Below are 13,084 nucleotides of genomic sequence, written 5' to 3'. Positions count from 1 at the left end.
GAAGTAGTGTCTCCTGATGTCCAATCTGAATCTACTCTCAGTCAACTTACGGCCATTATTCCTTGTTACTCCCAGTAATGCTCAGGGGAACAGGGACTCTCCCATTGCCTGCTAGTCTCCCTTGGCCAGTTCATAGACAGCCACCAGATCCCCTCTCAGCCTTCTCTTGTGGGGGGTTGAATAGGTTCAGGTCCTGTAGCCTCTCCCCATAGGGCCTGCCCTGCTGCCCCCTGATCATGCGAGTGGCCTCCTCTGGACCCTCTCTATGCTGTCCACATCCCTCCTGAAGTACAGTGCCCAGAACTGGATGCAGTACTCCAGCGGGGGTCTGACCAGTGTCACAGAGAGGGGGAGGATCACCTCCTTGGACCCCACTGCTCACATCCCTCCAGGATGCATGGTGAGGTGTAATTAGCCTTCCTGACTGCGCCCCCACATTGGCGGCCTATGTTCATCTTGGAGTCCATAATGACTCCAGGATCCTTTTCTGCCTCTGCGCTGATCAGAAGGGAGTTCCCCAGCCTGTAGGTATGGTGCTGGTTCTTCCTCCCCAGGTGCATCACCCAGCACATGTCAATATTGAATCCCATCCTGTTCTCATCCACCCACCACTAACCTGTTGCAGCCTGTCCCTCTCATCCAGCATACCCACTCCTCCCCACATCTTAGTGTCATCGGCAAGTTTGAACAGGGTGCTTTTCACCCCCTCGTCCAAGTCACTGATGAAGATATTGAACAGTGCAGGACCGAGCCCTGGGGGACCCCACTGCCCACATCCCTCCAGGTCGAAAGTGACCCGTCCACCACCACTCTCTGGGTGTGGCCCTCCAGCCAATTGGCGACCCATCTGACTGTGTAGGCATCAACACCACAATCTCCTAATTCAATGAGAATGGGGTGGGAGACAGTGTTGAAGGCCTTCCTAAAGTCCAGAAAGACTACGTCCACCATGACACCTGCATCCAAGGATTTTGGGACATGGTCAAAGAAGGCCACCAGGTTGGTCTGACAGGACCTGCCGCTAATGAACCCATGTTGGCTGCCCCCAAACATACACTCCCCTACCTGCCCCTTGCAGATGTGCACCTGGATAATTTTCTCAAAGAGCTTCCCCAGGCCCAAGGTAAGACTAACAGGCCTATAATTTCCTGGGTCCTCTTTCTTCCCTTTTTTTGAATATGGGGAGGACACTGGCCCTTTTCTAATCCTCTGGCACCTTGTCAGAGCACCAAGAGTGCTCGTAAAGCTGTGCCAGGGGTCCTGCAACAACCTCTGCACAGATGGGGCAAAAATTACCACTTACCTGACCTCTCAAAGTGCTCTACAACCAGGACTAAACAGAAGTACATGGCTGCAGAGCGCTTTAAAAAAGGGCCCAATCTTGCAAAAATCCAAACTCGTTGCATGAGGATTCAGATGAAGATGCTCCAAAATGGAGTGGCTTCACTAGCTTGCGTCTGCACAGCCTTCCAGCCACAGGACTGTTTTCAGAATGGGAAGTGGGGACAGGGAGTAGAGGGATTCAGTCTGGGGTGGTTGTTTTTTTCCCCTGCCAGTGCTGGAGGGTGGGGCAAGTGAATTGGAGCCCTCCCCCACCTCAAAAAGATAGGGGTGGGAGGGGCTGTCCCCTCCAGTGCCAGCTAGGATACCCCCAGAACAAGCTCCATCTGCTCCCTTTCCTCCCCCCACTTCCATTCTGAAAACATACCAGGGCTGGGAGGAGGAGTATTGTTAGGAGACCCGCTGCTGTGTCTCAACCAGCAACTGGATTCTCCAACCCCCAGGACCCAACAGCAAACTTCTGTTGGGTCTGGGGAGATCACTGTAACTCATGGCATTTCCAAAGCACCATGAATTACAATAGGGAGCTGCTCTTTTGTCCACAATTTATGTTACCAACCCTTGAACTAGAGGAACAGTCTTTTCACAAGTAACCCCTGTGAATTCCACGAAACTACACCTGTACTTACAAGCAGGTCTGGGCCAGTGGTCTTTAGAAACCAGAAAGGACAAACTCCAACAGCCTGACTGTATTCCACAGTGACTTTAGCGGAAGTTGATTATATAATATACACACACCATAATCACCTCATCCCCAAGTGCTATAGAAAAGCATTGTGACTTCATTCTCTAAGTCTACAAAGAGATGAAGTGACAGTTCAATATGGGGAAAGCTCAAAGACTGTTGAATTGCCGTGTCCTACTTTATGAATCTAAAAGTACCTGTAGCATCCTAATTAGCACCACCACAGAATTGTTTTGTGCGATTCTTGTAAGAGTTACCAGGACACAAAGGGAAACAGCAAGCTGGAACACTGTACTGCTTAACACATACCTCTTTTAGAAGTCTGAAGATGATCTGCATTCAACTGAAGTAAAAAAAAAAAATCATTAAAGACAAGGTATGATATCATCATGTTTGAGAACCCATTAATCAACCATGAAATACAGCACTGGATGTAGAGTAGCTGAAGAGTTGCTTCTTATATAAGAAGTGCATAAATCCATAAACATTAGATCAAAGAATATAAAAGTTTCATAAGAAACCAAGAAATCCTGGTACCAAGAGTAGTTGTTTTCTTAAAACAGGAAAGAGTACAACAATTCAGAGGTAAACACAGACGTTTATAACATTCTATTCATGTTCCACATTTGAAATTGCCATGTTATTTGCTCAGATATTTAAAGTTCTACCTTTTTATTTAAAAATAGGCAAGCAGTCAGAGAACAGCAACTGTGCGTCTTTAATATGTGCATGTGCTTATCTAAATTCAGATTGAAGTGATGCATGAAGCCAGTCAAGGTGGGTCCAGCCGAATCTTAGTGATGAGTGAAAGCGACGAGAATCTTTCCAGTAGGAGAAGGTAAGAACACCGATTCGTCTTGTTACGGTCCATACATAACTTTTTCCTTTTGTGCTACATGGGAAGTAGAATATAGAAGCTAGTAATTGCTGGATTTCCCTCTCAGGACCACCCAAGCAAAAGGTCATTCATTTTCTCCAAGATCAGATTTAGTTGCTTACTAGGCAAGTCCTTCAATTACTCACCACCTTTAAAGACCATTTGGCTCTCAAAAGACTTTCACTAGAACAAAGAGGCTGGAAGGAAGAAGTTGAGTTCAATAAGAGTCATTTAATATTTGTTGAATTTAGAGTTAGAATTGGGAACATTGATTTCATTATAGTGCTATTTCTGCACACAGTGAATGAACTTTGCAAATTCATGCAAAAAGGTTTAGTTTAATACAGAAAAGAAATTAAGATAAAACCTTGAGCCTAACCCCTCATAGCAGAAGATGAGTGTGCAGATGCACACATACATGCAGGAGATGTATACAATATGCATCTTTTTATTTTTTTTAGTGCAGGTAGTGCTGGCCTGCTGCCTTCTCCGACAGGCTTTGCCATAAAACTTGAGGATTCATTTTAATGATACTGAATCTGTGAAGTAACTAATGTTACTTACACAATGGGGAACTCCCTACTTGAGAGCACGGAGGCAGAAAGAGATCTTGGAGTCATTATAGACTCCAAGATGAACATGGGCCGACAATGCGAGGTCATGGTTGGCAGGGCTAACCGGACCTTGTCGTGCATCCACAGGTGCATCTCGAGTAGAGCCAAGGAGGTGATCCTCCCCCTCTATGCAACGCTGGTCAGGCCACAGCTGGAGTATTGTGTCCAGTTCTGTGCGCCCCATTTCAAGAGGGATGTGGACAACATGGAGAGGGTCCAGAGGAGGGCCACCCGCATGATCCGGGGACAACAGGGCAGACCCTACAGTGAGAGACTGCAGGACCTGAACCTATTCAGCCTCCACAAGAGAAGGCTGAGGGGGGACCTGGTGACCGTCTATAAACTCACTAGGGGGGACCAGAAGGGTTTGGGGGAGACGCTGTTTCCCCTAGCGCCCGCTGGCATAACAAGGAGTAATGGGCACAAGTTGATGGAGAGGAGGTATAGATTGGACATCCGCAAGAACTACTTCACAGTTAGGGCGGCTAGGAGCTGGAACCAACTTCCAAGGGAAGTGGTGCTGGCCCCTACCCTGGGGGTCTTTAAGAAGAGGCTGGATGCCTACCTGGCTGGACTCATTTGAGTCCCGTTTCTCTTTTTGGGGTTTTTTGTTGCTCTCCCGCCCTGGCAGGGGGTCGGGCTAGAAGATCTACTAGGTCCCTTCCGACCCTTAATCTATGAATCCTTAAACCACATTTAGAGCATGCAAGAAATAGTATACAAACTAGTAGGATTGCACTCTTTATCCTAGATCAGGAGTAGCCAACTTGTGCAGAGACTGTCTGTAGTACATGTGCCACATGGTACATGGCAGATCAGGGAGGGGACAAGCAACAGTAGGACAGGAGGCAGAAAACAGGAGTAGCAGACTGGGCGACGCAAAGGGATTGGAGTGGCACGTGCCTTCCAGAGTTTAGCCCTTACTGCCCATAACAATGAAGGCAACTGACCTAATTCCCCTTCCCTCCCACCCTGTTCTCATTGTAGTGTAGTTGCAGACTCATTCTGTATATCTAGATATCCCCATCCACAAGTGTGATGGCACAGGGGTCAGCAACTTGTGGCCCATGGGCCAGATCCAGCCTGCAGCAACTGGATCCAGCCTGCAGCAGTTTAGGGGATTGGCAGAACACTCTAGCCACAGCAGCAGAAGAGGCATCTCCTCCTAGGATCCCATTGCTTGCTGTGTTTAATTTGGTCTCTGCTGCACCAGGATCATAGCACGTGCCTATTATCTAATACCCTCACAGTATCTGCTTATTGCCAGGGAGGTGTGGGGCTAGGACCTTCAGTGCACCCCCCCCCCCCCCCCCCCACCCAAGCCATAGGCAGCAGCTTGCTGTGGCAAAAATGTTGTTAATTCCTGGTCTAATGGGTTTACAATTCTCATGGGAAATAACCCAGACTCTTCCCCTACAAATACTAAAAATGCTTTTCTGGTTAAAAGGTGTTGTTTTTTCTGGCTTATGAAACATTAAACTGGATCACTGTACTGACACTTACAATTGCAGACTGACTGGTTTATGTTCCCCATGTATACAACCACAAAAAACACATAACGCCAAGTGTCACATTATAAGGTTACTTCCTGAATTCCAAGTTGCCATCCCCTCCCTTAACAGAATAAATAGAAATGCAAATCTCCTATGCTGCATGTAGCTTTGCAGATGAAGATAAAACCTGTACTGGAGCCCACATCATTATACAGGCAGATCTTTAAAAGGTGACAGATAGTAGTTTGCAATGAAGTTGAGAAAAAAAAGTGAGGCTGTTTCCATGTTCATATCCCCTAGGTAGATACTTACCCCTTTAGGGATGAGCATATTGGTCACAACACTGGAAAGATTTAATCTAATGGTGAGAGAGAGGAAAAAAAGGTGAACATGGCATGGAGCCTCAGGCTGGGAAAGAGGATTGTGAGAGATAAATGACAGATCAAGGGAGATGGCTGAAGGGGAAAGTTAAGGTTTGGACACAGATGAATGGGTACAAGAGGGGGTGCACACGTGCCAACTAAGGGTGTCAAGCCCTCAGAGGGCTACGTACATCCATAATTTAGTTTAAAAGCACCAAAAAAAAAAAAAGCAAGATTACTAGGGGAAAATTTTAGAGGACGTTTTTTAAAAAGACAAAGAACATTTACCCATTTTAAAAAAAAACCACACACAAAAGTCTGTTTATTCAAAACAGAAACTGTTTACAACAAACAAACAAACAAACAAACATCTTACAGTACAGGCCAAAAAAATTCAAGAATAAATATTTATGCTTTTGTATAAAAATTAGTAATAAAGAAAAATGGATGCAAACCAACAAACAGATAAAAACTAAATTTCAGCATTAAACATTTTGTGCAAGTGTCAAAACTGTTAACTGATAAGTGACCATGCAGGCTGATGCTTGTATTTCGAGTAAAACATCCCAGCCCTGCATTGGAGCTTACAAGCCTCTTAAAACATAGCACCCAAATCAAGGTGGGCATGTTTAGAACCAGAAGTTACAATGATCTAGCTTCTCCATTCTCTGGAAGGAGTGCCTTCATGTCTTCCTTCAAAAAAATGTATACAGCCATTTTCCCCCTTTACACTGCAACAAAATACACTACAAACACCACTGTCATTTTAAAGCTAAACATGTAAAACAAATGCATTTCAAAGTGTTCAAAACCAACTTAACTTCACCATCGGTAAAAATGTCAAAGTTAAGTTACAAGTTACAGGCGTCAACTTGAGCCCTAATCCTACAGACACTTATGCATGCTTTACCCCCATTCCCAAATAAAACTGAAGCTTTTATAAAAGTTGAGGCTTGCATCCAAAAGAATACTGTTCTTCTTACAATTTTACACCAGCTGGGTGTTCTGGAGTGAATTTACTCCCAGTGACATTTATCAATATCTCTTGCAGAAATCTAGATCTAAAAAACTTGTAACCTTTTGACATTAGCTTCCATTAAATGAAACCAGTAAATCAGTGCAGTAAAGAACACACAACAACAAACCTCTTAATGAGAAAAACCATGGATGAACTTGGACTATTGCACTGCAAGATTTAAAGATACTAAGTTATGGACCATTAGCCAGCAGAATGAGATGAAAGGAATTTCTGTATTTTTCCAGACAGTGCTGATCAGTCACCAAACCTTCTTCTGTACACTCTCCATGGACCCAACACTAGGGTTTGGCTAGGGTTAACCCAAAAGGATTTTCCTGTTCAGTTTGTCAAGACAATCCACTGCCTTCAGCTTTACTCCACTCTAGTAGATCATCATCAGGCTTTTATCCCCATGAAAAGAGAAAGGAAACAATCTGCAAAGAGTCCAGTATGAATTGTGTTCCAGTAACTGAGAGAAGCTAACTCTTGTGCCTTGCCTACACTTGCCTCTCTATAAATGCCTATCATTGTTGCCCTTCTGGGAGGGAGGTTTCAGCAGCTGAAAGATTAACTTAAATCTAGACCTGCTCGAGTGAACTTAGACGACATCATGGTTCATGTCTTTAGCGCCTCTACGTTGCAGCTTTGCCTGAATGGAGGGAAGCTCTAGGATGGAAGAGCACCTAAGGAGCAGACATGCTCCCAAGAAAGGACAAAGATCCTGAAGCCAGAACTCCATAACTCTACAACAGCCCAAATGCTATTAAGCAAGAGAGAGAGAGAGTTTCCCCATCCCTTGCTTGTATTGTTGCTGCTGAATAAGGATTCATATTTCAAGCCTTCTAAAGTGATACTTGTTTTGATCCAATCCACATAAGAACTCATACCACTGTCAAAATCAAATACAGTTCAATACTGTTTGCATCCACACAAAAAGCAATTAGAATTGCTGACTATGACAACACCAATTTGCAGACTATTGAAACAGTGAACTCAAGACTAATAATGAGGCAGATTGTCCATTCTTCCTCCCCAAACCATGCTTTATGGATTTTGCACATGGTTCCAAGAGGTGCCAAGTTACAAGCACTCATGTCCAGAGTTTTACTGTAAACTAAAATGCAGTCATGTTGTTCATCATGCAAGAGAGCCAAGAGCAACATTCAAAATGGTGTTGAGGTTACAGGTTCTGTTGACACTCCCTAATTCACAAAATTGATCTGTTCTTGAAACTTTTTAGCTTTGGACAAAACCATTTAGTGCTTTTCCTGCTCTTTCAATTCTGCACCTTAAAAAGGTCTTCAAGAATCTCCATCAGTAATTTTCCACCATATCCCTCTTTATACAGTCTAATCTCGTTTTTAGCTTCTCGCACATCCCAATTTGTTAATACTTGGGCATCAAGTTTGGCCTAACAGTAATAGCTTTGGCTATTTACATTAGGGTTTTGTTGTTTGTTTGTTTTTTTTACATGAAAATTAAAAACACGCCATCTACCTGGAGAGGAGGCAAGCATTTTTGCCACTGGAAGGCCAAAGCCTATCTGAAGTGTACTTACAGAGAGTTAGATTAGAGGGTTTATGTATACCACTGAGTGAGGGGAAAAATAAATAAATAAATAACAACACCTAAAAAAAAAAAATTGTTGTTGAAACAAGTATGTTAACACTGAGAAGCCATTAATTTATCCTCCCATAAATTCACTCCCAATCTAAAAACAGACCTCACAACACTTGAAGGAGCTATTTTGGACACTCTCCACCACCACCCCATCTCCTCACAGGATTTAAGAAACAGTATGTTAACAACTTTTAACCTCCACCGCCACTTTGAAGATCATGTAGATTTTAGAAGTGTTTTGCTTTGCTTTTCAGTATTTTTTAAAAAGTAAACACATGCAACTTTCTTTACTCAAAACTGTTAAGAGGTGCCACTACATCCTGCTTTCATAGAGCCAAGAGTTTAACTTCCTGTTTTGGAAAGTGCTACATCATAGTCAAAATTGTTCAACAGGTGCATCAGTGACATGCCATTTCATTTCCTTGAAGCATTGTGCCCGTTTACACTCTGGCATTCAAAACCTAAGAATGAATGCAGTTAACAAGGCTTCTCGATGCTGGACTTGCCAAGTTCACTTACTTTTCACAGGACATTTTCACATCTAAAAAGATTATTAAATGAATTTATGAACCGACTTCTATGCAAGACAAATTCCTAGAGGGAAAGGATGTAAAATCATTGTGGACATATGGAAAGTTTAATACAGTAATAAAGAGCTATTCTGGTAAAGTTCCTGAACAATGTAGATTAGGATTCCCACCCCCCCCGGGCCCCAAAAAACTATTCACATTTTAAATGTCCCCTCTTTCATGTTTACATACATTTTAGATAACTGTTATGAGTTGTAGTTCCATTTTGGCTCAGTAAACTTGTATGCAGATATTCAAGTATTAGGAAAATACAGCAGAACAAGGATATGTGTCCTCATAGTGTAGGTTGCAAAGCAGCCAGATGTTAACAAGTTTACAGTACACTCTATTAAGAAATCCAGAGGCAAAGTTTTTGACTTTGGGGTCCGTCGCCTGCTTCCACAGGCGATGAAGGTCTTTTACATGTCCATGAGAAGTCATCATTTTGTTGTAAATACAAGGATGATATGGAGCCTTCCCTTCCCCAGAAAAAAATGCATGATATTGTGGTACAATTCCCATTTTATTGGCACAGAGACCCATGAAAACATCATCTATATAGAGGCTTGTATTAAGAGTCTGTGAAGCCTCATATACTTTAGCTGCTACATCGCTTGATATTACATAGGCAGCCCCAGCTGTGTAGTCAGGATATGAAGACCATGGGTACATTTCATATGGGACATAGTATTTGCTCGACTTATCTCGCACGGGAGGGGAGCCACGATGGACACGGCCAATCCAGAGATCTTGAACTCCCATTTGGGCAAGACTTTGAAGATAAGCCACAAGGTTTGGCATGTGGATAAAGATGTCATCATCAGCAGACATAATAAACTTTGCATGAGGACAGTAAGCATTCACCCAGCTAAACTGCAGAAGTAACTTAAGGGTAAGATTGTGAAAAGTATCCAGGAAGTCTTTCTGAATCAAGTCACTATATTTCTGGTCTTCTAAGATAAGTTTTCTTTGCACTTGTGCTTGCTGCGTACGATCTCTTAGTTGCCCCAAAGCAAAAACCACTTTAATGGTGGCATTCAGTTGAGAATGGACATAGTTCTCATTACCCCATGTTTGTCTAATCGCATTGCGCCGATGCCGGTTTTCAGGAGAAGTCTTTACAAACAATAGGAGGAGGACATCTTGCTGTTGGCATTTCTCCTTGTGATTGATCAAGTATGGGTACCTTGCTACTCTGTCCGAACTGTGCTTGCTAACAGACAGGCTGTCATTCACAAAGTTGTAGCTATTTATGAGGTATCTGTAAGAATAGGACTTCATATGGCTCACAACGGTATTATCAAGGGGCGTCCAGAAAATCATGAGACCTACTATGCAGCAAGTGGCAAGTAACTGCACAAACTTTCTGACTTTCCTGATGCTGATAAACATCCTGCCGGAGTCCCTTTGATGCTTGCTCCAAGGTGTCCTTGTTTCAGCTCTGGTGTACAGAATTCCTCCTTCAGGATGAGCATCCATTGTAAGTCATGCTGTCTTCCCTCAAGTCAGCTCTGCATACAGCCTGCAGAAGTCATCTCTTTTTCAAAAGCCAGCTCGCCGCCACGGACAGAGCACAGAAGAATTTGAAAGACAACACCAGGAGAGCAGATGTTCTCTTCTGCCGCATTTTTAGGTGGCATAAAACACTACGAAATGCCAGACTGAGGTTTTCTTACATGCTCCTTTGCTTCAGAGGCCTGTCAATGCAAGAAGGGTGGGGAGAGAATAATAATAAGAAGAAGAAGTTAGTGAGGAACTGTTATTTCATAACTGCAGATTTTAAAAGATCCCTTCTGGTGGAAGGAGTCAAATCTGAGATGTATTGAATTGGACAGGGCTCAGCCTGCCTCAGATAGGGTCCCTTACATCTGAGAAACAGAAGAGAGAGATCTGAAGAGCTGGACTGGGTGGCCGTGTTGGTCTGAGACCAAAAGAAAATGCCAAAATCTACAACTCTTGGTCTAATCAAAGGTATCATGTCCGAACCGAATAAAAAAGAATTGGTCATCTTCTGCAAGCTTTCAGGCACATGTGCCCAACAGGGACATCATCCTGCCTGACCTCCACAGTGAACAGTAACCCCAAGGGACCAGACTTCACTCCCTCCATGCAAAAATAAATAAGATTAAGTTTCCTACCAATGGAGGACGCTTTACCATCTTTAATTCCCCGCCTCCTGGAGCCAAATGAAGTGCATGTGCCTGCAATCTTGCAGAAAGACTTTTTTTTTTTTGGCCATTTCTTAGTTGGTCTCAACAGCTGGTTTCTAAACTGAGAGCAGGAGAGATGCTTGCATTTCTCTGAATTTGGGGGCTGCAATTTGTCCCTCAGGCAGAGGAAGGCTGGGTGGTGGAGATGGACTGAATTTCTTGAGATAACAATGCCCAAACTTTCTTCCTCCTTCCCCCTCCTTCCAAAAAAAAAAAAAACAAAAACAAAAAACAAAAGCAAAACAAACCAACCCCCCCCCCCCCCCCCCCAAAAAAAAAAAAAAAAAAACAAAAACAAAAAACAAAAGCAAAACAAACCAACCCCCCCCCCCCCCCCCCCAAAAAAAAAAAAAAAAAAACAAAAACAAAAAACAAAAGCAAAACAAACCAACCCCCCCCCCCCCCCCCCGTCTGGGGTTTTTCCCCACCCCCCCACCCCCCCCCCCCCCTCCAGTCTGAGGCTTTGCTCAGCCCTGCCATCCCTCTGCCCCCTCACAGGCAGGACAAGAAGGCTGCTGCCATCCTCCTCCTCCAGACTCCGGGGAGCAGCGGGACAGGGGCTGCGAGTCGCAGCGCCGCCCCTCCCCCCCTCAAAAAAGGCGGGAACGCCGCGCTAGGCTCCGAGGGGACTTCCGGTACCCCCAGCGGAAGCCATTTCCAGGGAGGGGGCGCGTGTAGCGGGGCACAGGGATCACAAGTGCTGAGGCGGATTGGCCACGCCCCTCTCGCTATTGATGGCGGCGAGCCACGCCCCCTTTGAATATTGCGGGGGCCCGGTAGAGGCAGCTCAATCCCTTCAACCCTGCGCTGCTGCAGGAGGGGCCGGAGATACTGTTTTCTGCCCATTGCAAAGCGATTGGCAGGTGGGAGGGAAGCACTTGGAGCCGCCGTGCAGGCCTGAGCCCCGGGGAGACTCCCCTCAGGGCACCGAGGAGGTTCCCCATGAAGGGGAGCCTTCTCCCTCAGGGCAGGAGCAAGAGAGAGAGAGAGAGAGAGAGGAGAGAGGGCTCTTCCCCCTGCAGCAGCATTTTGCAACCTGGCTGTCAAGGTCCCAGCTGGCCAAGCCAGCATCCCAGGGGATTGATAGACAAAAAGGGAAAGGGACGGACAGAGAGCGCTTTGCATCGTGGCTTCTGGTGGACGGGCCGGGGGGACTGGATGCCGGCAGGGGCCAAAGCAGCTGAGCCCGGCAGATTGTATTCAGTGGAGCTGCTTAGACAGCCGTTCTGGAATACGCCACGGTCAGCGCTTTTTTGTAGCGTCCATTTAAACCCTTTTTTCTTTGGGATACACAGAAGCTACACAATGCACTGGGACCGAGTTAAGAACTCAGCAACTCTCCACAACAGCACACCCATTGCAAGCCTGACTCGAGTTTTGGCCAATAAGCAAAAAATACCCAACAAATTCAGGTGAGAAGCTGCAGACAGTTAACAGAAATCCAAATATTACATTACTATTTTTTTCTCCCCATATGTGAAAGTTTCAGATTCCCAAAAAAAACACCGTTTCCTCACAATGAGAAAGTACATACAGGTTTGGCGGATAAAAAGATGCAACTGCAGCTTAAAAATCACCCCTTAACATGGTGTGCATGACAACTGTCAGAGAAAGACAGTTTTTGAATTGCAAAGTTATTAGCCACTTCCCTCTCCCATTGCAGAGGACAGGGGAGGGAAATTTAAAAAGCCAAACAAAGCTGAGCAGGATAAGCCACCACTTATTTTTCTTGACAACAGGTTGTTACTTGCTTTTAAAGCTATTGAACAGGTTTTTAAATGAAACCATGGCTTGAGGCAACCCATTTACCAAATGAGAGGCTCTCCCTGTTAAAGAAGGGAAGCCCAGCCCCATTTCTAGGAGTCTGAATATTTTTTGTGAGTGGCAATGCAAATGGACTGCATCCTTACTGTTCCTTTAGTATGTTTGTGTCCTCCAGTTCGATAGCTCTTTACAAAGCACTATAAAAAGACAGAACTTCAGGCAAGAGAGAAAAAAAAAATAGTAAATGAAACCGACTATTTAGCAATAAGAAAAAACTAGAAGTTTTCCCACTGGGGGAGAAATAGGCATTATGAACATCCATGGAGAGAAGAACAGAAACTAGGGAAGTTAAAGTTTCTCTTTCCTTCCCATTCTCAGCATGATAGCTAGAAGGACATGGGAACAGAAGTGGCTTCTCTTCCAAAAGCTGAAGGGGAGGCATCACCCTTGCTAGTAGGCATCTGAAGAGGCAGATACCTGCCTCTGGGCTCACTCTTTCTTTTGGCAGTCAAAAAAAAAAAAAAAAAAAAA

The 13,084-nt window shown here is 44.6% G+C and overlaps 2 protein-coding genes across 3 annotated transcripts in view; one reads left to right on the top strand and one right to left on the bottom strand.

Annotated features, from left to right (window-relative positions):
* Positions 1–13,084, top strand: part of MCF2L2 (MCF.2 cell line derived transforming sequence-like 2) — a 307,244-nt gene that overhangs the window by 174,291 nt on the left and 119,869 nt on the right. Inside the window, 1 exon segment of the mRNA XM_019503361.1 lies at positions 2,776–2,864. Coding sequence (XP_019358906.1) covers positions 2,776–2,864 — 89 coding nt within the window.
* B3GNT5 (UDP-GlcNAc:betaGal beta-1,3-N-acetylglucosaminyltransferase 5) overlaps positions 8,275–13,084 on the bottom strand; it is a 20,254-nt gene continuing 15,444 nt past the window's right edge. For both annotated transcript variants that reach the window (XM_019503362.1, XM_019503363.1), the window contains exon 2: positions 8,275–10,276. In XM_019503362.1, the coding sequence (XP_019358907.1) occupies positions 8,841–10,058 (1,218 nt within the window). In that variant the 5' untranslated portion in view covers positions 10,059–10,276 and the 3' untranslated portion in view covers positions 8,275–8,840. The remainder of the gene's footprint in view (positions 10,277–13,084) is intronic.

The sequence above is a fragment of the Gavialis gangeticus genome, unplaced genomic scaffold (assembly GCF_001723915.1).
Source record: "Gavialis gangeticus isolate Ggan-Ray unplaced genomic scaffold, GavGan_comp1, whole genome shotgun sequence".
In the NCBI taxonomy this organism is placed as follows: Eukaryota; Metazoa; Chordata; order Crocodylia; family Gavialidae; genus Gavialis; species Gavialis gangeticus.
Note: the sequence above shows the minus strand (reverse complement) of the source record. Positions and strands in the feature narration are given on the sequence as shown.